The 23,023-nt window shown below is 42.4% G+C and overlaps 1 protein-coding gene across 15 annotated transcripts in view; it reads right to left on the bottom strand.

Annotated features, from left to right (window-relative positions):
* The window catches only part of tns1a (tensin 1a), a 189,422-nt gene that overhangs the window by 69,670 nt on the left and 96,729 nt on the right, over nucleotides 1–23,023 (bottom strand). For 13 of the 15 annotated variants that reach the window (XM_072447301.1, XM_072447271.1, XM_072447309.1 and 10 more), the window contains 11 exons: nucleotides 22,314–22,485; nucleotides 21,566–21,616; nucleotides 21,311–21,433; nucleotides 20,627–20,691; nucleotides 20,268–20,351; nucleotides 13,078–13,205; nucleotides 12,947–13,007; nucleotides 11,582–11,657; nucleotides 11,372–11,501; nucleotides 11,098–11,163; nucleotides 10,070–10,195 (listed from right to left, as the gene is read on the bottom strand). In XM_072447301.1, the coding sequence (XP_072303402.1) occupies nucleotides 10,070–10,195; nucleotides 11,098–11,163; nucleotides 11,372–11,501; nucleotides 11,582–11,657; nucleotides 12,947–13,007; nucleotides 13,078–13,205; nucleotides 20,268–20,351; nucleotides 20,627–20,691; nucleotides 21,311–21,433; nucleotides 21,566–21,616; nucleotides 22,314–22,485 (1,082 nt within the window). The remainder of the gene's footprint in view (nucleotides 1–10,069; nucleotides 10,196–11,097; nucleotides 11,164–11,371; nucleotides 11,502–11,581; nucleotides 11,658–12,946; nucleotides 13,008–13,077; nucleotides 13,206–20,267; nucleotides 20,352–20,626; nucleotides 20,692–21,310; nucleotides 21,434–21,565; nucleotides 21,617–22,313; nucleotides 22,486–23,023) is intronic. The other 2 variants (XM_072447276.1, XM_072447317.1) reach the window with 1 other exon arrangement.

Here is a 23,023-nt window from a genome sequence, read left to right as displayed (position 1 = left end):
CTTTATTTTATCTAAAAAGATATATAGACAAAATCAAAGGTATAGTGTCTAAACCAGACTTGGAGAGACTTATCCATGCATTTGTCTGCAGTAGGTCAGTCTACTGTAACGGCCTGTCCAAATGAGCTCAGGTCCTGTCTAGAAGCAGGAAGTACGATCACATAAGTCCTGTGCTCAAGTCTCTCCATGGCCTAGCACCAAAGTACATCTCGGACATGTTAGTGCCAATGAATCATCTCAGACTCTAAGAACCTCAGGGACCGGCCTCCTGCTGGTGCCAGAGTCAGGACTAAACATGGACCGGCCTCCTGCTGGTGCCAGAGTCAGGACTAAACATGGACCGGCCTCCTGCTGGTGCCAGAGTCAGGACTAAACATGGACCGGCCTCCTGCTGGTGCCAGAGTCAGGACTAAACATGGACCGGCCTCCTGCTGGTGCCCAGAGTCAGGACTAAACATGGGCCGGCCTCCTGCTGGTGCCAGAGTTAGGACTAAACATGGACCGGCCTCCTGCTGGTGCCAGAGTCAGGACTAAACATGGACCGGCCTCCTGCTGGTGCCAGAGTCAGGACTAAACATGGACCGGCCTCCTGCTGGTGCCCAGAGTCAGGACTAAACATGGACCGGCCTCCTGCTGGTGCCAGAGTCAGGATTAAACATGGGCCGGCCTCCTGCTGGTGCCAGAGTCAGGACTAAACATGGACCGGCCTCCTGCTGGTGCCAGAGTCAGGACTAAACATGGACCGGCCTCCTGCTGGAGCCCAGAGTCAGGACTAAACATGGGCCGGCCTCCTGCTGGTGCCAGAGTCAGGACTAAACATGGACCGGCCTCCTGCTGGTGCCAGAGTCAGGACTAAACATGGACCGGCCTCCTGCTGGTGCCCAGAGTCAGGACTAAACATGGACCGGCCTCCTGCTGGTGCCAGAGTCAGGACTAAACATGGACCGGCCTCCTGCTGGTGCCCAGAGTCAGGACTAAACATGGACCGGCCTCCTGCTGGTGCCAGAGTCAGGACTAAACATGGACCGGCCTCCTGCTGGTGCCAGAGTCAGGACTAAACATGGACCGGCCTCCTGCTGGTGCCAGAGTCAGGACTAAACATGGACCGGCCTCCTGCTGGTGCCCAGAGTCAGGACTAAACATGGGCCGGCCTCCTGCTGGTGCCAGAGTCAGGATTAAACATGGGCCGGCCTCCTGCTGGTGCCACAGTCAGGACTAAGCATGGACCGGCCTCCTGCTGGTGCCAGAGTCAGGACTAAACATGGACCGGCCTCCTGCTGGTGCCAGAGTCAGGACTAAACATGGACCGGCCTCCTGCTGGTGTCAGAGTCAGGACTAAACATGGACCGGCCTCCTGCTGGTGTCAGAGTCAGGACTAAACATGGACCGGCCTCCTGCTGGTGTCAGAGTCAGGACTAAACATGGACCGGCCTCCTGCTGGTGTCAGAGTCAGGACTAAACATGGACCGGCCTCCTGCTGGTGTCAGAGTCAGGACTAAACATGGACCGGCCTCCTGCTGGTGCCAGAGTCAGGACTAAACATGGACCGGCCTCCTGCTGGTGTCAGAGTCAGGACTAAACATGGACCGGCCTCCTGCTGGTGTCAGAGTCAGGACTAAACATGGGGAATCAGCGTTTCAGTTTTATGCACATCTTCCTGAAGATGTGAGACAGACCTCTTCTCTGACAATGTTCAAATCTAGACTGAAGCTGTTTAGCTGTGCATATGACTGAAAGGATTTTAAAGTACATTTTATAATGATGATTTATGTTTTTATCTGAAAAAAACTTGCCTTGCCTAAAAGTGCAAAACAAGCCTTTAGATCAATCATTAGATTTGTGCAGATCAAACAAGTGCTAATTAATAACTATAATTAGTTAATTATGTGTGCACAGAAACAAAGCAATAAAAAAATAAAGTATATCACAAAATGTTATGGAAAGCAAGTACAGTAACTAATAGTTAATTTGTGAAGCGGAAAGTCACGTGACGATGGAACAAAATGCAGAACAATATTATGAATTCACTAAGACTTGACTTCTTGACTCTATATCGACTCCCACACTCTGGAGGCTCCGGGCTGATTCTATTATCATGTGCAGTGGCACAGAGGTGACGATCAAATATCACAGATGATGAAGGGTGGAACCTGCTCCTGTCCAAACAAAATCCACCTGTTCAGCTCAGGTTGTGGTTGTGTAGAGAAGGTACTTTAATCAGAACATGAGGGCACACCTCAGTTATCGGGGGCTTTGGACGCATGCTCCTGTTCACGGCACAATACTTCCAGCTCTCTGTGTGTTTTCACCCGGATGTACGTGACACTCTCCCCTCTTAAGACGGCGACAGACTTGCAGATCCTGGCGTGATGTGCTTGTGGCGTGCACTCCTCTCCAAATGCATCGAAAATATATAATATAATATAAGCTTGTTCTTTTTGGTGAAAGTGTCGCAATGAATGCTGTTGTCCTTTGTTTTTTAACAATTTATCTAGTGTAAAACAATACGTAGTTTGGCCTATTTGTTCTGCCTTGAATGCATTATCAAGTGACTTGCCGCTTTTTGGTGCTTTCTTTCTGCAGAAAATTGTCATTGTAATACATTCATAAATAGTTATATGAATCCAATGTGCTGTCAGAAGACTTCAATCACCATATTTCAACCTTAATGTATTTAAAAGTCTCAATGTAAAATATAAATAATTTCTCTTGTAAGACTAATGATTTTGTACATGGTCCCTGACTAAACCAAACTAAATACAAATTTGGAGCCTGAAAAAAACCAAATGTTTCCTGACATTTCTACCCTGAAAATTCAAAAGTGCATCTTATTTTTTCTTAGACTTACAAACATTTTTATTTGGATCTGAAAATGCAATATGATGTTCTTCGATTTCACTATAGTCACACATTTTAAAGGGTCTATATATGCCTATACTAGAATATGGATAGAAGAAATTAAGCCAAAGCTAACACTATAGAGTAGATTAGACCATGAGGACTTCTCCAGGGGGTCTGCAAGGGGCCTGGGATTTGAACCTGCTGCTAGCGCTCACTGCACTGTCAGCAAGACGCCCCGCTACCAGCATTACAAGCTCACCGGGAGATTTTCAAGTACCTTTATGCATGGCATTCCATATCAAAAAGGTGAATTCTGGAGCTATTTAAGTCTAGACATGATCTTTTTATTCACACAGCATGGCACAAGACCAAATACAACTGCCTGGAAACGCTACAAACCATGACTTTAATAATATGCGCTAATGTCGAATTAAATTGAAATTTTCTATGTGTGTGATGTTACCAACCAAACTCGTTAATAGTTTTGGTGAACCAAAATTGCAGGCTGCTCATAAAATGTTCCACACACAAATTGCTTGCTACAGTTAAGTGCCAAGACGCAGTGGATGCTACAATGTAAGCATGGAAACCTAACAAACAAACACAACCAAGAATGAGACAGTTGTGAGAATGGACTCGATTTGATACAACTTTTCAAATTTACGCTTTTAAAAAATCATAAAAAGTGGAATTGTCTTACATACCAACAAATGAGCAATGGAGCCTACTTCATTCTGCAGTTTGGAGAAATAGAATCAAAACGTAAGCCAGCTTCAGAGGCAAACTTTGCTCGTGTTCTGGTCTAACTATGGCTGTCCCTCTAGCTCTCTGTGAGTGCGTCTGCCACTACCCAGCTATTCCAGACATGCTCCAGAGCCCTGCCAAATATGGGAGAGGGGCCAGGCCTGAGCGAGGGCGCCTGCGAGGTCAGCAGGCGAACCCCTCAACTGTACAATACATTAGGAGGGTGAGAGATGTGACCGAGGCAATGGTGTTATAGGTCACATGATGCATTATTAGATACAACTTCATTAGCAAGATCAAAAAGGAAAGATCACGAGTTTCTTGGTCATACAGTATAAAAGGTAAATGCAGTATAGAAAATATGGACGTGTTAGTGTGCACAATATTTGCTTTTGATGTAAGTGAAAGTATCTGTACCAGACTTTTGACTGTCTTCAAGACGTGAAAAACAGAACTAGTTCATTTTAATGAGTTTCTAAGCATTTTTCACTTTGGATAGATTTTCTTTTTTCCAATTGTTATTTTTGGAAGTCAAAATATAATGAATTAAAATAAAATCAATCATCTTTAACATTTTCTTTTGCACATTTGCCTTTGACAAACTAGTTTGACCTTTTTTCTTGACAAAACATGTACAGGTGTGAACTGCCAGTCGATATAATCTCTCATTCATCCTGAAGGAATTTCAAACTTTTCCAGATAAACTTCCTTTAGAACTTTTTTTATCAATCAGAAAAAATAGATAATTCCTGTTTACATGATATTTCAATAATACATTCATTTTTAACCAAATAAAAGTTGAAATACAAAGACTTCAAGATAGAGAATATTTACAAATAAAGTGATGAAAATCTGAAATGGTTTACTCTTTTTTTCACTGCATTTGTTTTAGAAAGTAGAGTCTGTATAGTCAGTCAAAGATGAAAGTTATTAAAATACACTTATTTTTTTATATATTTGAATATTAATTGTTGCAGCCCTAGCAATGACCATTGCCAAACAGGTCAACCAATAGTTACACACAGCTTTATCTGTGCATGTTGTCAATGCATTCCACATAATTACATGTATCACCATTTACACATAGACACCTCACTAAGGTACTACGACTTTAAAAAAATATGCAACGGTCAAAGCCTTTTAGCCTCTATGCTAACGGTAAACAACGCAACAGGTGTCTTTCACTCATCTGTTTCATGACCACTCGTGTACAGGGATCTATTATAATGCACAAACATCCTTCCGGGTGTCGTTACGGTCCAGCGCTAGCATCCATCTCCTTGTTGGCTGTGGCGATGACCTTATGACTGCTCTGACCTGGGGGGGTCATCAGCTGCCGGCGCGGGGGGCTATTAGTGGAGCAAAGGCAGGCCGACAGACACAAGGTGCACTTACACACATTCCAACTGTGAGAAATACAGTGAAATATTTAGAAAAAAACACACACACACGTAATAGTGGTCATCAGAGTGGATGTAGTACACTAACAATGGACTTATTGACAGCAAAGTCTGAATAAAATCAGCACCTTGATGGTTTTTTGGAACGTCCCAATATTGATCCGACGATATTATGACATTCCAACTGAAATGTGTTAAAACGCATCTTTAAATGTACTAGTTGAGATTCAATAATCAGACCATTGTGAAATATCCCATGAATTTTACATTTTTAATCAGCTCTTTTTGCAGCATTTTTGACTATAACGATAACTGCCAGTAGATGTACAAATCCTGATGAGGGAACGCCTCACAGATATAAAGTCATGAGTTCTCTCAGTACATACATTGTTTTAAGTTCTGAAAAATTAGTTGGCAAAGTAGAGGTTCTCAAGAGGAGGTTTAAAAGACAATAACAATACAAAATAATGCATAAGATGTGTCTTTTACATCCATGAATTATTGCCAGATTTGTTCTGAGCATTTCTCAGCACATTATAATGAACATAAATTGGCATGGCGGTCACGATGCTTAAAATACACAGAATCTACAATGACTTTTTGAACCTAAGTCTTACGTTAGGTTCTAATATGAAATACTAAAGCAAAGGAAAAAACTACACAAATAATTGTCCATTTAAATGTCCACTCAAATACTTTTAGACTTCATCTTTTATTGCACCCTTTCAGCCCGATTTCCAAGGTCATAAGACAAAAATGGTGCCGCTAAGGAGTTAAGCATTTGGGCGTGGTGTGTAGCGGATGAAACACTCGCTTTAGCGCCCGGTCAAATAAACAAGCCTGGATTAGGCTAGTGACAGCATTGAGGAATAAAAATAGCGTCGCACTGTCAGGAGGATTATGGGAAGTCTTTGCCATGTCCGGTTGTGTGAGGTCACCTGGGTAAATGTGGACACAGCATCAGTGTAGTTATAGTAGTATTTGGTGCGTCATTAGTCCCCGGTGGGTCAGACCATTATGTTTTCATCATTGGACTTGTTAAGTTTATGTTACGGTTAGCGCCGCAAAGCTAAAAGATGGTTGATGGAAGGGTCAAGCACGCAGCAATGATAAACACATGAGATGGAAAATGGAATGAATCATTTGGACATTCTTTTTAATAAATATCCAACAAAATATCAAATAATAACTCAAGCAGGACAGCACTTTAATGTGTAATAGCTGTGAAACTCCTGGGCAAAAATAATACGACAAAACTTTTGAATATTTATCAGTATTTTTAATCTATGTAGAGAAGGGTTCTGCTTCATGTGACAATGTATTATTTTGGAATAATTGGTAATAATAATGTGATTCAGTAATTCTCTGCTAACACAACACCCATTTTTCACACTCCTCCTACTGATCAGGCTCTGTAAGGTTCAGAGTGAGTGACAAGTGCATTCAACCAATCACAGTGAAGCATGAACTGGTAGAAGAAGATAGTTAGAGATACTTCTTAAACACAGTATAAATCTACTGCTTGCCCATGATCTAGGCTATAGACATATAAATTATGATGTGATTGTTGGAATATTGTCCACCCTTGCGACAGTATTTTGCATATTGTCCTCAGAACTCGGGAAAATGTTTTTTTGGAAACTCGAAAGCTGCTGCCCGACTTCCACACCCGACATCACCTGCCATGGAAATGGACTAAAAATCAGCTTATTTATCAATTTATGCTAATCATTTGACCTGTAAAAAAGTCAAATAGTCAGTAAAATATCATAAGAGCAACAGATTTGCACAAGAAAGACCTGACACTATTGTTTCATAAATTACTGATGTGACATTTGCTGAGAAAGTAAAAAGAGGGCCTTTTTGAGAAGGCAAACAACAACAAATCTTACTGTTAACTCTATTAAACGCTGTTAAAGAGCGGAGTGAGACATACTTTTTCAGTTGGTGACATCAAAATCCAGCTCCAACTTCCAAAATCCAACTTTCTGAGATCAGAGCAATTCAATGCAAACAACATTGACTTCTCATGTCATGGACCACATGAAAGCAGCATTATTAACAGAGAGCTAATCAAACCAAGGCACTGTACATATTAACTTATCAAAATACCCTTAATGTATATTTTGAACCAATCACCTCTCGAGTATTTTTTAAAAATCCACTCACTCTCCCCTTCTTCATCACGCCATCACCACCACCACCACCACCACCACCACCACCACCACCACAGCAGCAGCAGCAGCAGCAGCAGCAGCAGCAGCAGCAGCAGCAGCAAAATAACCATAACCTTCAGCCTCTTCATCTCCTCTTCTTCTTCTTCTGGCTTTCCCTGCCTTACAGAAAATCTTCCTGTAGTTTGCAGTTTCTTTCTCTCCTCTTTCAACATCCTACCGTCCAAGTGAGTGAACGTTGTAATTACCAAATGAATAAACTGGCATGGAGCTTTTTCGCTGAGCATGGAGAAACGCTGCCGCCCATTCAATTAGGCCCAAACCTGCAGCACTGGCGATTCCCACTGACCTGAATGCAACACTGCAATTACCACAAACGCCTCTCAAGGGAAGTCCATAAAAGTGAATTGAAGCTGTAAAAAGGCCTATATACACAGAATGTGTAAAGTGGAAGCAGCAGCAGAGGAGGTTACGTACTGAGTCAACAGATAGAAGTAGCTCAGGCAGTTAGGACTGGCATTCATCATTTATATGTACTTTTAAAATAAATTGTGCTATATTTTGGTTTACTTTGGAGTACTTTCATCTTGACAATTATAAAGTTATTAAGTTATTTATGCACTGTCCACAGTTAATTTGAGAGGGCATTATAGAGGTTATGAAGAAAACATCACAGCATTTGGAATTTTAGCAGTGAGTGGCAAAAGCACATGGTGAGTTAGGACATTATATCCTAAAACAGAGCGAGAAAGAGCTGCTACAGTCTATTAACAAATATAAACTACTACATTTGTTAATAAACTATGTACTATTTACCAGATAAACAACAAATGGAATCAAACACATTTGAAGTGATTTATTTATCTCCATAAAGATGTTTCTGAGTCCGTGTGTTGAGGAAATGAATTGTTGTGAGGTGAGTTAAAGTACCCTTTATCTCCCCCTGCTGTTAGCAAACAAAAGCAAATCAAGAAAATATTTGTTTTCAGTTGTGCTCATTCTGAACATGTATCTTTTTTACTTTCAATTTCTACAATTGATGGGTATTGTGTAGTTGTAATCACAATAAAACATTGATCATTTGTACAAACATTCTGGGCGAAAGTGGCAAGTAATCCAAGCCCACTTAAATTCATGCTGTTGTTGTGTCATGTGGCAAAGCAATTCTCCTAACTCCCTTGTGTAAATTGGGTATATGAGTGAGATTAGAGCTTGCTGGAATATATTCGTAATGAAAGTGTGTTCCTGCATTCCAGCGGTCAAGTTGGAAAAAACTATGAGCAATACATAACAGTGTATGGACTGAAACAATTCAAAAACAACTAACAATAAATCTCAAGAAGGTGCTGAAAGTAACCAAAATATAGACCCAATAAAGTTAATTTATCAACCTGAGCAGTGTTATTACATCTTTAAGTTATAAATCAACATGTGAATGCATTTTTTTTCTTTTGTTGTCATTAGCTCAGTGTAGACTCAGTGTGCAACATTAGCTCGACAATGTATTCCTAATTGCAGAGGCTCAACAGCAGCACATGATTAGATTCACAGACAGCAGGGGGCAGTAGAGAGCAACTAAAGAGAAAATAACCGGAGTATAATGAATATTTTAACTGTCGAATGTAAAACTTTATTCAAACACAGGGAGCAGATATGTTGGATTGGCTAACTCGGATAAACTCTGGGTTCTGAAATGTTGCTCAAGTTTCCAAGTTGGAATTCCGAGATTGTGAGTTCCAGTGTGAATTTACATGTGGAGTTCGGAAAAACAGTTTCCTAGCAACCATACTCTATACAAGGGACACAATCTAATCACACAGCAATTAGGATTTGACAACGTATAATACCGGATAACATTTTTTATTATAGTTAAATGATCATTTAAAATGTGTCAGTTGTGTGTAAATTGTTCCTGCTTTTTGCATGGAATGTTGCTCTTTGATGACATGCACCGAGGGATTGTTTTGTTTTCTTACTATAATTTTCAACTTCTGTAGTACAAACTGCCACGTGACTGATGTAAAATTATGATAAATATTTAAAAATGTTCTACCCCACCAAAAAAGTCATGGGTTAGAAAATCAAGAGAGCCTGTCACATGCACTTTCACTTCCTGAAGCAGCACAGTGGTCAGGGTGGGTGCCGTCTCCCGTGGGACCCTGTGTTTCTCTATGGGCTCGTGTTACAGGTGCAGAGGGGGTCGGGGAGGGGGAGGGAGGGAGGGGCAGCAGCAGGCAACTGACGCCCGCCTATTTCTGCAGACACTATTTAAAGGACACATTGAGAGGCAACGGGAGGAGGGGCCAGGGAATTCCTACACAGTCTGATATGCATGTCATTTATTGTTATTATTATTATCAATTTTCCACTGCTTGCTACTGTTAGGGGTGTGACTGGGAGCATATCCCAGTGACTTTGGCATTAGGCGGGGTACTACCTCGTCGCCGGGTTAACAGAGACGAGACACAGACAACCATTCATTCACTAGGGGCAATTTACAGTTGCCAATTCAACCCAAAACATACATGTGTTTGGACGGTGGGAGGAAGCCTGAGAGAACCTATGGTAGCACGGGGAGAACATGCAGACTCCACAAAGAAAGATCATGGGACGTTGGTCTGGCCCGGGAATCGAACCCATGATCTCCTTATTGGGAGGCTAGAGCTCTAATCCAGCTTGCATTTATTCAGTTTTAAGGGTTTTTATTTCTCAGAAATACATACATTAATAAAGGAGTCTTATTATGCTAAATCAACTTTAATGAGTTTTACTGAACAGTGTTTCCTCATCATCAGTTTACTCAAAGATGCAAACGCAGAGATCCAAACATACGCACAGCTTGCTTCCAAATGTAGATTTCACCAAACTCTACAGCTTTTTTGACATGTTATGACAGTTGCACGGACTTACCGGGCTCTCCCTCCACAGTGTCCTCGCAGCGAGCGTTGAAGTTGTCGTAAGAGTCCCAGCGGATCAGAGGGTCCTGGGTGTTGTAGTCCACGGACACACTTGGCCCATTCTCCAGGTGCCCCAACCCTGGAAAATACAAGAGTCATAAGAACACATGAGGTATTAAAGTATTTAGAGTGGAAGGTCAGCACAGTTTTCTATGATAAAATGTGTCCTTTAACTGTCAAAATGCTTGTCCTGGTTTATGGTTTATATATGGAAGATCATTTGTTTCATCAGAGTTTGATTGTTATATGCTAGCAAATTTCTCACCTTGAATTATTTCACCCTGAAAAAACATGTTTTGATGATTATTTCCCCCCCTTTTTTTCAGTGTACATTAATTTCAAAATTCAAAAGTCAAAAAAATACCTTTAAATATTCAATGCAGTCTAAATGATTTTTTTTTCTTCTGTAATTAAGAAGTAATTGAATAAATAAATAAATAAATAGTAGAAAGGCATTAGCAACATCTTTGCTATGACAGTCTTCACTGGGAATGTTAGAGTCACAATGTTAAGCACAATTGTTGAGTATTTACAAGATTAGTTTGGTATTCAGAATTTGGGAAAAATAGATACTGTAAAATTAAGCCACTGAAATGTATACTGAAACAATGCAAAGGTTCAGGGTTACGAATTCAGAGTTAGATTGCAATTGACATTTGCCACTATTTTACATTCAAATCTTCATATCTTCCATATTCATATCTCTGTAATTATTGGGTCTGTATTGTCAAAATGATTTTAAGCCATTCCAAACAAATAATGAGAAGATTCAACAGTTTTGCTATTTATTTCAAAAACTTTCAATCTGAAATTATAATAATAAAATTCTAGACCATGAATACAAACTATAATTATTAAAATAAAAATACAATAAATTCAATAAGTATCAATGCCACTGAGTAATTCTATAGTTGTGCTTCTATTTTTTTTGTCCTATTTCAAGGCACAAAAAAATTATACATTATACAATACATTTTTTACCTTTAATTTTCTCTGGCGCATATGAAAACACAAACTCAACTTTCCCATATTCTGGAAATCTGTCATCTGTAAACACAGAAAAAAGCTAAATAAATCAGAAAAACATTTCTTAGATTGAACAGTACTGCGTTTTCTCTTCAGTAAATACTATTTGAAATGTGACGTTCCCTGGCCACCAGAGGGCCTCATTTGCTTCTGAATGAATCTATACTTTTATTAGCAGACACAACATGAATTGAAATGCACTCTTGTAGTAGCTATTTTGAAATAAAACCTTTAAAAGTCTCGTCCAGCTCGCTCTTCCCAAACACCACGCCCAGGTCGTGGATAGCACACGTGTGGAACTGCACTCGGAACACCACGTCTCGAGTCGGGTTTCGGAATCTTTTGTGGTAGCATTTTAACTGCAGAGGAAAAAGTATTTATGATAAGGTACTAGAGTGCATGTATTAGTATTTTTATATTCAAAAATGATAAGCCTTACCAAGATGTCTCCTTTCAAAAGCAGGCCAGGCTCTATGGTTATGCAGATGCTTGTGTTGCTGTCTCCTTGTACATTACTGCAGAGAAGTAATTGAATAAATAAATAAAATAACAATACTATGACTTTTATGGTACTTTGTGTAATAAATCATGAAAAAAAACATCAGTTTGTTGGTGAAAATTGCTTAGTTAGTTACACATTTGCCCACAAACTCAACAGTTTTGCAGTGAGATTGCCATTCTGGCCTTAGGAATGCCACAGTGCCCTTGAGCAAAGCACTTCACTCAGCTTGAGTGTATTGTGTGAGAAGGAATGGTTCATTAGCTGAGGCTGGAGTGACTGAAGGAGCAGAAAGGCAACCATGTTTCTGTCAGTCTGTCTCAGGGCAATAGTGGCTGTTCAACTAACTCACCACCAGACTCTGAGGATGTATAAAACTAATAAAACTATAAAACTAATAAGTGTTATGAGTATAGTAGTTAGCAACAAAACATGTCTTAATCAGTGGTGGAGAGTAATGAAGAGTGCTGTACTTGCTGTACGGTAGGTATCTGTACTTAATCTGTAATTAAACAGTGGATACTTTTACTTCATTACATTTGAGAGCAAGTATCTGTATTTTCTACTGCAGTACATTTTGTAACTGAAAAATGGGAGGTACTTTGGTAGATATGGTTTGTGGGGCTATTTTAACACATTGTAGTTGACATTAAATTTAGCAGAGAAAAATAGAAATTGATTCAAATCACCACATATAATATTTATAATCAAAATCAGTTAAATAGTTTTTACGCTTAATGTAAATTTTTAAATAGGTACAGGGAATTTTTTTATGTGCGAAGTACACTTTAATTTTAATAAATTTTTTGCTCTGTATCTGTACTTCTTCCTCCCCTGGTCTTAATTACTATTTAGAAAGCACTTGTAAAGCATTTTTATTGATATCAAGTTGCTAAAAAAATTGAGTGTTTTTCGTTGTGTCGTTGTGATGTGCGCTATCTCCGAGCTAGCCCCCCGGCCCCACCGCGCCCCCCGGCCACTGCCGCCGTACGGAACGGCGCCGGTGAGCGTTTATACAAAGGAGGAACTCATGAAACTGCGGAGAACCATCGTCTTACCCACAGATCGCCACATTATCCCGGCGGACATCCGAATTTTTCCCCTCCATCCCTTGTTGGGAAATGGGAGTTCTTCTATTAAGAGTTCTTCTATTAAGAGTGTTTTTTAAACTTCCTATAATCTGTTCTATGTCCTTTTCCTCTGTATCTACCTGCGTTGTATCAATGAAATTTCCCCATGTGTGGACAATAAAGGATTATCTGATCTTATCTTAAAAAAGAGCTTATTAGCTATGAAAAGACATACTATATTCCTGATGTGTAGACTGGTTGCATGGCCTGGTAGATCTTGAGGAAGGGACGGCAGCCTGTGAAAGAGGTAGATATGAAGTAGTGATAGACACATAGATAAACTTTGAGTAGGTTTTAAAGACATACTTTGAGGGTACTGACCTCCTTTGGATTCGAAATTGGGGATGCCGTGCATGATGACGTGGTGTAGGAACAGGGGCTTGTTGTTGATTTTGATGTGTCCAGAGAGCAGGCCGTTGAAGTATCTCACATATCTGCAGAAAACACATACAAATCAAGAATTAGACAACAATGCACATACTTTATGTATTAGTGGGATCAGGAGAATGAAGGCATGTATCCACTGCAATGATTAACTGTGATCAGTCAAATATAAACCATAACTGTAGCCATATTTTAATACATACATATATGTATAGGAACCTCACTAAGGGCTGCACCGACCGTCAATTAAATTGGTTCAAAATAAAAGTCAAATTTCTTGTCCAGTTCTTGACATTAAATGTTTTGGCTCTGTCCCTGTCGTCTATTTCTTTATTGTTGTTTTTTTGCTGCAGCCAAAAGTACATACCACTTGTATTCATCAATCATTTCCATTGCTGGCATTTTATGTCCTAGATACATAGTTTTAAAATAAAAAAGTAAATGTTAAAGACAGTCAGCAGTGCCACGTTAATCTCAGTACAGTATTTATGAACAGGGCAGACACACAGCACATGACAGCGATGTCCTTGATCGCCACTATTTCGCCACCAACTAGTACTTCCATGTAAATAATCTGCACTTTGACATGGTGTTAGAAAAGACCGTGATATATTTGATTGCAACAGTATTCTTTCCAGCCCTTTCCTTTTCAAATGTCCATAGCGCGTGAGCTAAGTGCTTAGTAATAGAGTGAGGCCAGAGCTCCCAGGGCGCCCATAAGACACTGTACACCACATTATACCAGGCGGCTGTGTACAGGGGCCAGCGCGGGTGTGCTCCTCCACTGCTAATAACCATAATAAGGGCCACAGCACCCGCGACCTTGTAGCTGCTTGAGCCCGTCTGAAATTCAATTAGACTTTTGTGAACTTGTAGGTGCTCTTATGGCAGACAGGTGGAGTTGGAGTTACACTACGTCAGGGTAAAGGACATTACGCTTGACAATTGGAGTGATGGAGATGACTATTAGAATGGGCGATAAGAGCATGTGGTACAGCTCAGGCCACACATTCAACATGGAAGTGTCACGAGCCTGGCAGACGCTCATGAAGAAAGATGAGGAACGCAGTGTTTGATAATCATCTGTTTTATTGGTACGAGGCCATCTCAAATAATATTCACATAACAAGCAAATTAAAGAATAGATGTTGAAGTTGAAATCAAAAATAATAATCTTGACTAATGATTAGGGATGGCAATATATCACTTCATATTTATATCCCATTTAAATATAAAGTAATATTTACTTGAAAAAAATATTATTATTATTTTTACTTAAGTGAAATGTTATTTGTGATTTTTACTTCAACTTAAGATTGATTTGTGGGCCTTGCTATGGATTTCAAAATCTAAATATCGGCGTTGGCAGAAATGATTTATCAGCCACAGCATGCCAAATAAATCCCTATTAATGAAATATGTTTTTATACACACATTTCTGTAGAGTTTATATAAATCTGTCACTTGTTATTGGCAGTGCCTTGTAAAACATACAAAACCACATTTGTCAGCAGTGGGTGCAAAGTCTATGTGAATCAAATTAGGTTAACAACAATAGCACTTCCTGGATTGATACATGATGTCACAAGGTGGAACCAACCCTTTTGAGAAGGAGATGGACTAATTATGCAGGATTCCTCAAACAAAACAGACATCTATGTACATTTCTGAGTATCATTTACAGTATAATGTTTTCAGAAGCTATAAAAACCTTCATTTGATTTGATTAAAATATGTCCCTTACTCATTGTCCTTTCCCTTCCCCTCTGGCTCTCCAGGTAACACAGTGCAATGTTTGGACCAGTTAACAGGCTCATAATGCACAAAAGGGGGTCGCATAGTAAATACACTGTGGCAGATTTACGAGCGAGCAGAGTGCGGACCCCTTCAGTGATCCGCATTCCAAATACAACATTGTTTAAATACTTCCAGCCGCGTTCTTCATGACTTTGACCAGACCAGCGCTGGTTTGGAATGCGCTCATGACATTAGCCTGAACACTCTGTAGATAGAGGAAAAAGTTGCGTAATGTCGGTCCAAGAATGCAATGGATTCCCCCAGAGAGCTCAGGCGGGACGCTTTCTCACACAATTATGACTACTTAAAAGTAAATTAGAGGAAAAAACAAGGAGAATGTTCACTGACTAATGTTCCGCAATTACATCTTTGGTTTTCTACTATAGCCTAAAAAGAACCCATCTTAGAAAGTCTGTAAATAGAGACCAAATATGCAAACAAGAAGCTTAGAACAAAGTGCAGAGCAACTGCCGTGAAAAATCTAATCCATGTATTGTTTTTATCTTTAAAATGATGAATATGATCAAATTAAACACTAAATAGTCTTTGTGGCATTTTTAGAAATATAATTATAATACAATTTCTACCATCTGACAAAAATATGTGTCGCATGATAGTATTATTACATGAAATTAAGAACAAATTTTATAATTTGATGATATTCATTATTAGCTGATATTAAGTACTGAAGTAGTGGGCGTGTTTTTTATTGTTGTGAAAGCCATTATTTAGATAATAATAACTAAATATTCATGGCTTTGTAATGGTTTGAAAACTATACAGCATTTAGAGGTTTCAGATGTTAACAGTTACTATAAGCAACAGTTTAGAATATCCAGGATCAGAAATGTCAGCTTCGCAAAAAGTATAAATTGTAGTAAATTATGTACCGGTAATAAACCTTTTGAGATTTTTTTTTAAAATATATTGTGAGCTCAACATTTCTGGAAGTAAAACCTAAAATTAATGATTTCCCTTCATTGAAAATGTATAATCTCAAATAAACAGGCTCTGATATTTTCATTTGCCACAACCATCTTGATTGTTCATATTTAGTACAATGTTGCAGTTAATCACAGTTTCTCCATTGAAATATTTTTTTTGCCTCCATTTGTTTCCTTTCCAGAGTTTAGAACGCATTTGTTTAAATTTTTTAAAGGGTCAACAGCAGGGGTTACTAATAAACTTTCACAGCGTTTGCCCCTTTTATATTATATATATATTATTGTATTATAACATAGCTTATAACTAGTTATTTTTCACAATTTACCAATTAATTATATTCAAAATCAAAAGATAGTTTAAAAAAATAAAACATTTGCTAACATGAGATGTGGAGCAGAATTCTGTTTAGTTCTGATCAGAACATCACACACTGGACTCTGGACACGCAGAAACCTTTCATGTTCTTCTCATTGCAAAGCGAGCTCTCTAATCAGTCAGCGCTGCACTTCTTTCTAATTTAGTCAGAATAAAACAGACATGATGACAGATCTCCTGCGCTGTTAAAGCTTTCTCACGCCGCTGTGATCTGACGCAGGGTGATGCTGCTGTCGGGGCACGTGGTGCAGGTCGGGCTCCTGTGTGTTTGGAGCGAGAGGGAGGAAAGACACCAACGCCCTGTTCTTTTGAAACAATTTCTTAAATCCCCCTCATCAATAACACACGGGGGCTGCTCGTTTTTCCCTCTCCTTGAACCGACACCTTAACGTGGTGGAGGGGTTTGAGTGCCCGAATGATCCCGGGAGCTATGTTGTCGGGGGCTTCATGCCCCTGGTAGGGTCTCCCAAGGCAAACAGGTCCTAGGTGACGGGTGAGACAAAGATCGGTTCAGAAGTCCCCTATGATGACAACACGAACAAGGCAGTTTACGTCGCCCGGATCGGCGTCACCGGGGCCCCATCCTGGAGCCAGTCCTGGGATGGGTGCTCCCTGGCGAGCGCCTGGTGGCCGGGTCTTACCCCACGGGGCCCGGCCGGGCACAGCCCGAAAGAGCGACGTGGGGCCGCCCTCCCGTGGGCCCACCACGCGCAGGAGGATCCATAAGGGGCCGGTGCAGAGAGATCTGGGCGGCAGTCGACGGCAGGGGCCTCGGCGACCAGATCTCCAGACACAGAGACTAACTCTGGGGACATGGAATGTCACCTCGCTGGGGGGGAAAGAGCCTGAGCTTGTGCGGGAGGTTGAGCGATACCGACTAGATATAGTCGGCCTCACCTCCACGCACAGTTTGGGCTCTGGAACCCATCTCCTCGAGAGGGGCTGGACGCTCCACTTCTCTGGTGTTGCCCGCGGGGAGAGGCAGCGGGCTGGTGTGGGCTTGCTGATAGCCCCTCAGCTCAGCCGCCACGTGTTGGAGTTTACCCCGGTGAACTAGAGGGTCGCGTCCCTCCGCCTTCGGGTGGGGGACAGGTCTCTCACTGTTGTGGCGGCCTACGGGCCGAACAGCAGTGCAGAGTACCCGGCCTTCTTGGAGTCCTTGGGAGGGGTACTGGACAGTGCACCGACTGGGGACTCCGTTGTTCTACTGGGGGACTTCAAAGCCCACGTGGGCAATGACAGTGACACCTGAAGAGGGGTGATCGGGAAGAGCGGCTTCCCCCATCTGAACCCGAGCGGTGTTCAGTTATTGGACTTCTGTGCTAGCCACGGATTGTCCATAACAAACACCATGTTCAAGCACAAGGGTGTTCATCAGTGCACATGGCACCAGGACACCCTAGGCCGGAGGTCAATGATCGACTTTGTTGTCGTGTCATCAGACCTCCGGCCGCGTGTCTTGGACACTCGGGTGAAGAGAGGGGCAGAGTTGTCAACCGATCACCACCTGGTGGTGAGTTGGATCCGCTGGCGGAGGAGGAAGCCGGACAGACTTGGCAGACCCAAGCGCATTGTGAGGGTCTGTTGGGAACGTCTAGTGGAGCCCTCTGTCAGTAGGGTATTCAACTCACACCTCCGGGAGAGCTTCTCCCATGTCCCGGGGGAGGCTGGGGACATTGAGTCCGAGTGGACCATGTTCTCCGCCTCCATTGTTGATGCGGCTGCTCGGAGCTGTGGTCGCAAGGTCTCCGGTGCCTGTCGTGGCGGCAACCCCCGAACCCGGTGGTGGACACCGGAAGTAAGGGATCCCGTCAGACTGAAGAAGGAGGCCTATCAGGCCACTCTGGCTTGTAGGTCTCCGGAGGTCATCGACGGGTATCGGCAGGCCAAGCGAGCCGCGGCTCGTGCTGTCGCAGAGGCAAAAACCCGGGCCTGGGAGGAGTTCGGGGAGGCCATGGAGGAGGACTATCGGTCGGCACCAAAGAAATTCTGGCAAACCGTCCGGCGCCTCAGGAGGGGGAAGCAGTGTCTCACCAACACCGTTTAAGGTGCGGGTGGAGGCCTGCTGACCTCGACTGGGGATGTCGTCGGACGGTGGAAGGAATACTTTGAGGATCTCCTTAATCCCTCAGTCACGTCTTCCGAAGAGGAAGTAGAGACCGGGGACTCAGAGGCTGGCTCATCCATCACCCAAGCTGAAGTCACTGAGGTTGTTCGCAAACTCCTCGGTGGCAGGGCTTCGGGGGTGGATGAGATCTGCCCTGAGTACCTAAAGTATTTGGATGTTGTAGGACTGTCTTGGTTGACACGTCTCTGCAACATCGCGTGGCGTTCGGGGACCGTGCCTCTGGACTGGCAGACCGGGGTGGTGGTCCCTCTGTTCAAGAAGGGGGACCGGAGGGTGTGTTCCAACTACAGAGGGATCACACTCCTCAGCCTCCCAGGTAAGGTCTATTCCAAGGTACTGGAGAGGAGAATCCGACCGATAGTCGAACCTCGGATTCAGGAGGAGCAGAGTGGTTTTCGTCCCGGTCGTGGAACACTGGACCAGCTCTATACCCTCCATCGGGTGCTCGAGGGTTCATGGGAGTTTGCCCAACCAGTCCACATGTGCTTTGTGGATCTGTAGAAGGCTTTCGACCGTGTCCCTCGGGTTGTCCTTTGGGGGGTGCTCCGGGAGTACGGGGTCCGGGGCCCTTTGCTCAGGGCTGTCCGGCCCCTGTATGACCGGAGCAGGAGCTGTGTTCGCATTGCCGGCAGTAAGTCAGACCTGTTCCCAGTGCATGTTGGGCTCCGCCAGGGCTGCCCTTTGTCACCGGTTATGTTCATAATTTTTATGGACAGAATTTCTAGGCACAGTCAGGGGTCGGAGGGTGTCCGGTTTGGGGACCACAGGATCTCATCTCTGCTGTTTGCAGACGATGTTGTCCTGATGGCTCCATCAAACCCGGACCTGCAACATGCACTGGGACGGTTTGCAGCCGAGTGTGAAGAAGCTGGGATGAGAATCAGCACCTCCAAATCTGAGGCCATGGTTCTCGACCGGAAAAAGGTGGCTTGCCCTCTCCAGGTGGGTGGGGTGTCCTTGCCCCAAGTGGAGGAGTTCAAGTATCTCGGGGTCTTGTTCACGAGTGAGGGAAGGATGGAGCGTGAGATCGACAGGCGGATCGGTGCAGCGGCTGCAGTGATGCAGTCGCTGCATCGGACCGTTGTGGTAAAGAGGGAGCTGAGCCGAAAGGCAAAGCTCTCGATTTACCGGTCGGTCTACGTTCCTACCCTCACCTATTGTCATGAGCTTTGGGTAGTGACCGAAAGAACAAGATCGCGGATACAAGCGGTCGAAATGAGTTTCCTCCGCCGTGTGGCTGGGCGCTCCCTTAGAGATAGGGTGAGGAGCTCGGCCACACGGGGGGAGCTCGGAGTAGAGCCGCTGCTCCTCCACGTCGAGAGGAGCCAGCTGAGGTGGCTCGGGCATCTGTTCCGGATGCCTCCTGGGCGCCTCCCTCGGGAGGTGTTTCAGGCATGTCCCACCGGGAAGAGGCCCCGGGGAAGACCCAGGACACGCTGGAGAGACTATGTCTCTCGGCTGGCCTGGGAACGCCTCGGGATCCCCCCGGAGGAGTTAGAGGAAGTGTCTGGGGAGAAGGAAGTCTGGGAGTCCCTGCTCAGACTGCTGCCCCCGCGACCCGGCCCCAGATAAAGCGGCAGAAGATGGATGGATGGATGGATGGATGCTCGTTTTCTGTGAATGAGGGGCTTATGCTGTTCACTGGTTCAGGTCTGGATGGGACTGTGCCTGGGCCCGGATCCGGACCGGAGTCTATTAGTGACCTGGGGTCTATTGCATAGTTAGCAACTTCCAACCTCTGGTGAAATCAGATAACAAATACACTCACAAATTAAATAATAATGCTAATGTGTAAGTAAAATTCTGAATATGATGGAGGGAAGATGCTGAAAGAAGCTGTATTTGGTAAGGGGATTCTCATACTAACCTTATCTGAGACGGCTGCCCCACCGGAAGTGCTTTGTCTTCATAGAAACGTCTCATGGCAAACCTGTCTAACGCCTGGTCCGCACTGCAAGACAAAAAAAAGTTTTAAATATGCAACAAGAAACTATTTGAGAGGAAAATCCATGCTCAAAGTGAGAGATTTACTGGATTCTCATAGCCTTCATCACTTATCCTGCTGGCTCACTCACATCTGCGAACTCTAAAAGATGTCTATTTCGAGGGGAGAAAAATAAGCTGTTTGGTGTGGGGCCATAACAGCCACATCAGGTTTGAATCCTGCAGATTGGAGGCGTGTAATGGGGAGAAGTAGGGATGCTTTTGCAAGGGAGAGTTGGTTACCTTGCAGATATGTTGCTGTAGTGCATATAAGCAGCGACTACCACTCCTGTCCGCCCTCTGTTCCCCTGTCACACAAGAAAAAGAGAGAAAGGAAACAGTTTGATTACAATAAACTAAGAAAAAGTAAAGTAACTTATAGCAACCAAGCATTTTATACATCAAGAATTGAGTTAGCTCTCCATCTACTGGCAACAGTGGGAATTAGAAAGATTGAGGAGACTGAGAAATAAACAAACTAGCTTACCCATTTCATGTCAACACAGACACACGGTTGTAATAATGGCAGAAATGCTAATCAGTTGATGATTTATGTACTGATATGAAATAGCACAAAATATCTCAGAACATTATCTATGAAGTCACAAAATTGAGAAATTCAAAACAGAATGATTGTCTGTGGCTAAGATTCATTAAACAAACACGAATGAAGCTAAATACAACTCCATGTATGTTTTTGATGAGGGAAGAATGTTATAGTAGCATGATTAAAAGCTAAAGAAAGTCAATATTGTGTCCTTATATTAAAAAAAAAAGTATTATTATTATTATTACTGAATTATTAATGGTGACTGGTCTGTTTACAATTAGTGGTTGTATTGGTAGGTCAGAAAAACGGTGCGCTAAACCCAAACTAAATAAAACAGTGTACTGAATTGGATGCAGATTACACTGGTATGTTTTTACCTTGTTGTGCAGGACCACCACATTGTGCGGGTCTCCGTTGAGCCACGTGTCTATTGCCTTGCACATGCTGCAGATCTTGTCCAGCGCTGGTGCGTGATGGTCTGGCCAGCCAAATTCCAGAACCTGCAACACATCAGACGAGAACAAAAAGGCAGCATATATTTACGTCTCAGTTTTTACCACTATCGAATGCAGAATAGTTGTAAACACATGAAATACGGGATCCTGAGAGTTAATAGTTGTAGTGGTTATTACCTTGTGATTTAACTTTATCAGGTCGTTTCTTCGCTCACTGAGGTTGAGTACCTGTAATCAGGAAAAATGTTACTACGGAACAATTTCAATTCACTTTAAAATATATAGGAACAAAACATTATTATACTAAATAGGGCTGCAACACTTAATCGACTATTTGTGATTTAAAAACAACAACAACAACAACAACACTATTTTATAACAAAGAAGTGGCATTATTAAATAAACACTTTTTCTATTTTCATTTATAATACATTTTATTAATAAATATTTGATAACGTCTTAGACTATTGGTCAAAATGTAATGCAGTGAGGTTTTAATAAACCAAGGTGTAACTAGGTACTGTTTATCAAAACCAGAAATGAGTCAGTGTAGTCCCTCTTTCATCCAGGAGTGGTTTCAAAGATAATCCTCTGGACATTGTTTTAGAAATCAAGATGTTTCCTCTTTGATCAAGAAATCCTTTTCAATCTGACGGTACTGGCCTGAAAGTCTAGAATTTTTACATCATATTAATGATGGTTTAAGATACAATCTAACTTCTGTTTACAACGTTCTGCTCAAACCGTGGTCAACTGAGAAATGAGTCTAATTAGTTTCTTAGCAGCTGTGAGGGAGGGGAAAAACTCCTCCCTTAGGCAGGACTAATATAACTCAGAGCAGTGTACATTTCTCAGGCCATTACCTTCAGACTGAAAATCATTGTTTTGATGGCAGTCATTGATGATTCTAATTGTGTTGGCGTACCAGGTAGTGCTCCCCGTGCTTGGACCTGAGCATGCTGGCCACCTCCTTGAGATGGTTTGTATAGGAGCGCTCTTCTGCAGAGGCGGGGAACGATACAGAGATGATCCTCTCTGTGATGTAGACCAGGTCCACCTCATAGTGCTCCTCCATGGCTGGCACCACACTCTGACTCCTGCATCACAGACAATAAACACATTCAAGCTTTTTCAAAACAATTTTAGAAGTTCACGTTTGCGATGTCCAGAACACACACTGCCCACTCCTCTTAAGCAAGAAGGATCAATCCCACACAGCATTTAATTTGTTCATACAGTAACTGTCAAACTATTTTTTGGAGGTTCAACTCATGAACTGTTCACACACACCCAGACAAAATAATAAATAACCCCTTAATGCATTTAGTTTTTACACTCAAAGAAAAAAAAGGTCCAACTCCCACACCAATCAAATCCACTGATCAATCAGGCAGTACATTTCCATCAAGCAGAATCTACCATATGATCCACTTACTTACATTTACTAACTAGACTTCTCAATACCTTCTCATGACTTGCATGACCTATTTTTTTATGTTTTAAAACTTAAAATCATGTATGTATTGAGCACTCATGCAGCTTTTCTTGACATGCTAATACAATCATAATACAAGTTGTAATGAACGTGAGTTGACAGCAGAAATGCTTAGAAGTCTGGAGATGATATGTGTCCGG

The sequence above is a fragment of the Eucyclogobius newberryi genome, unplaced genomic scaffold (genome assembly GCF_026437365.1).
Source record: "Eucyclogobius newberryi isolate DKJ021-1_F unplaced genomic scaffold, fEucNew1.0.hap1 SCAF_1, whole genome shotgun sequence".
Classification (NCBI taxonomy): domain Eukaryota; kingdom Metazoa; phylum Chordata; class Actinopteri; order Gobiiformes; family Gobiidae; genus Eucyclogobius; species Eucyclogobius newberryi.
The sequence above is the reverse complement of the archived record's forward strand: the minus strand, read 5'-3'. Positions and strand labels throughout refer to the sequence as shown.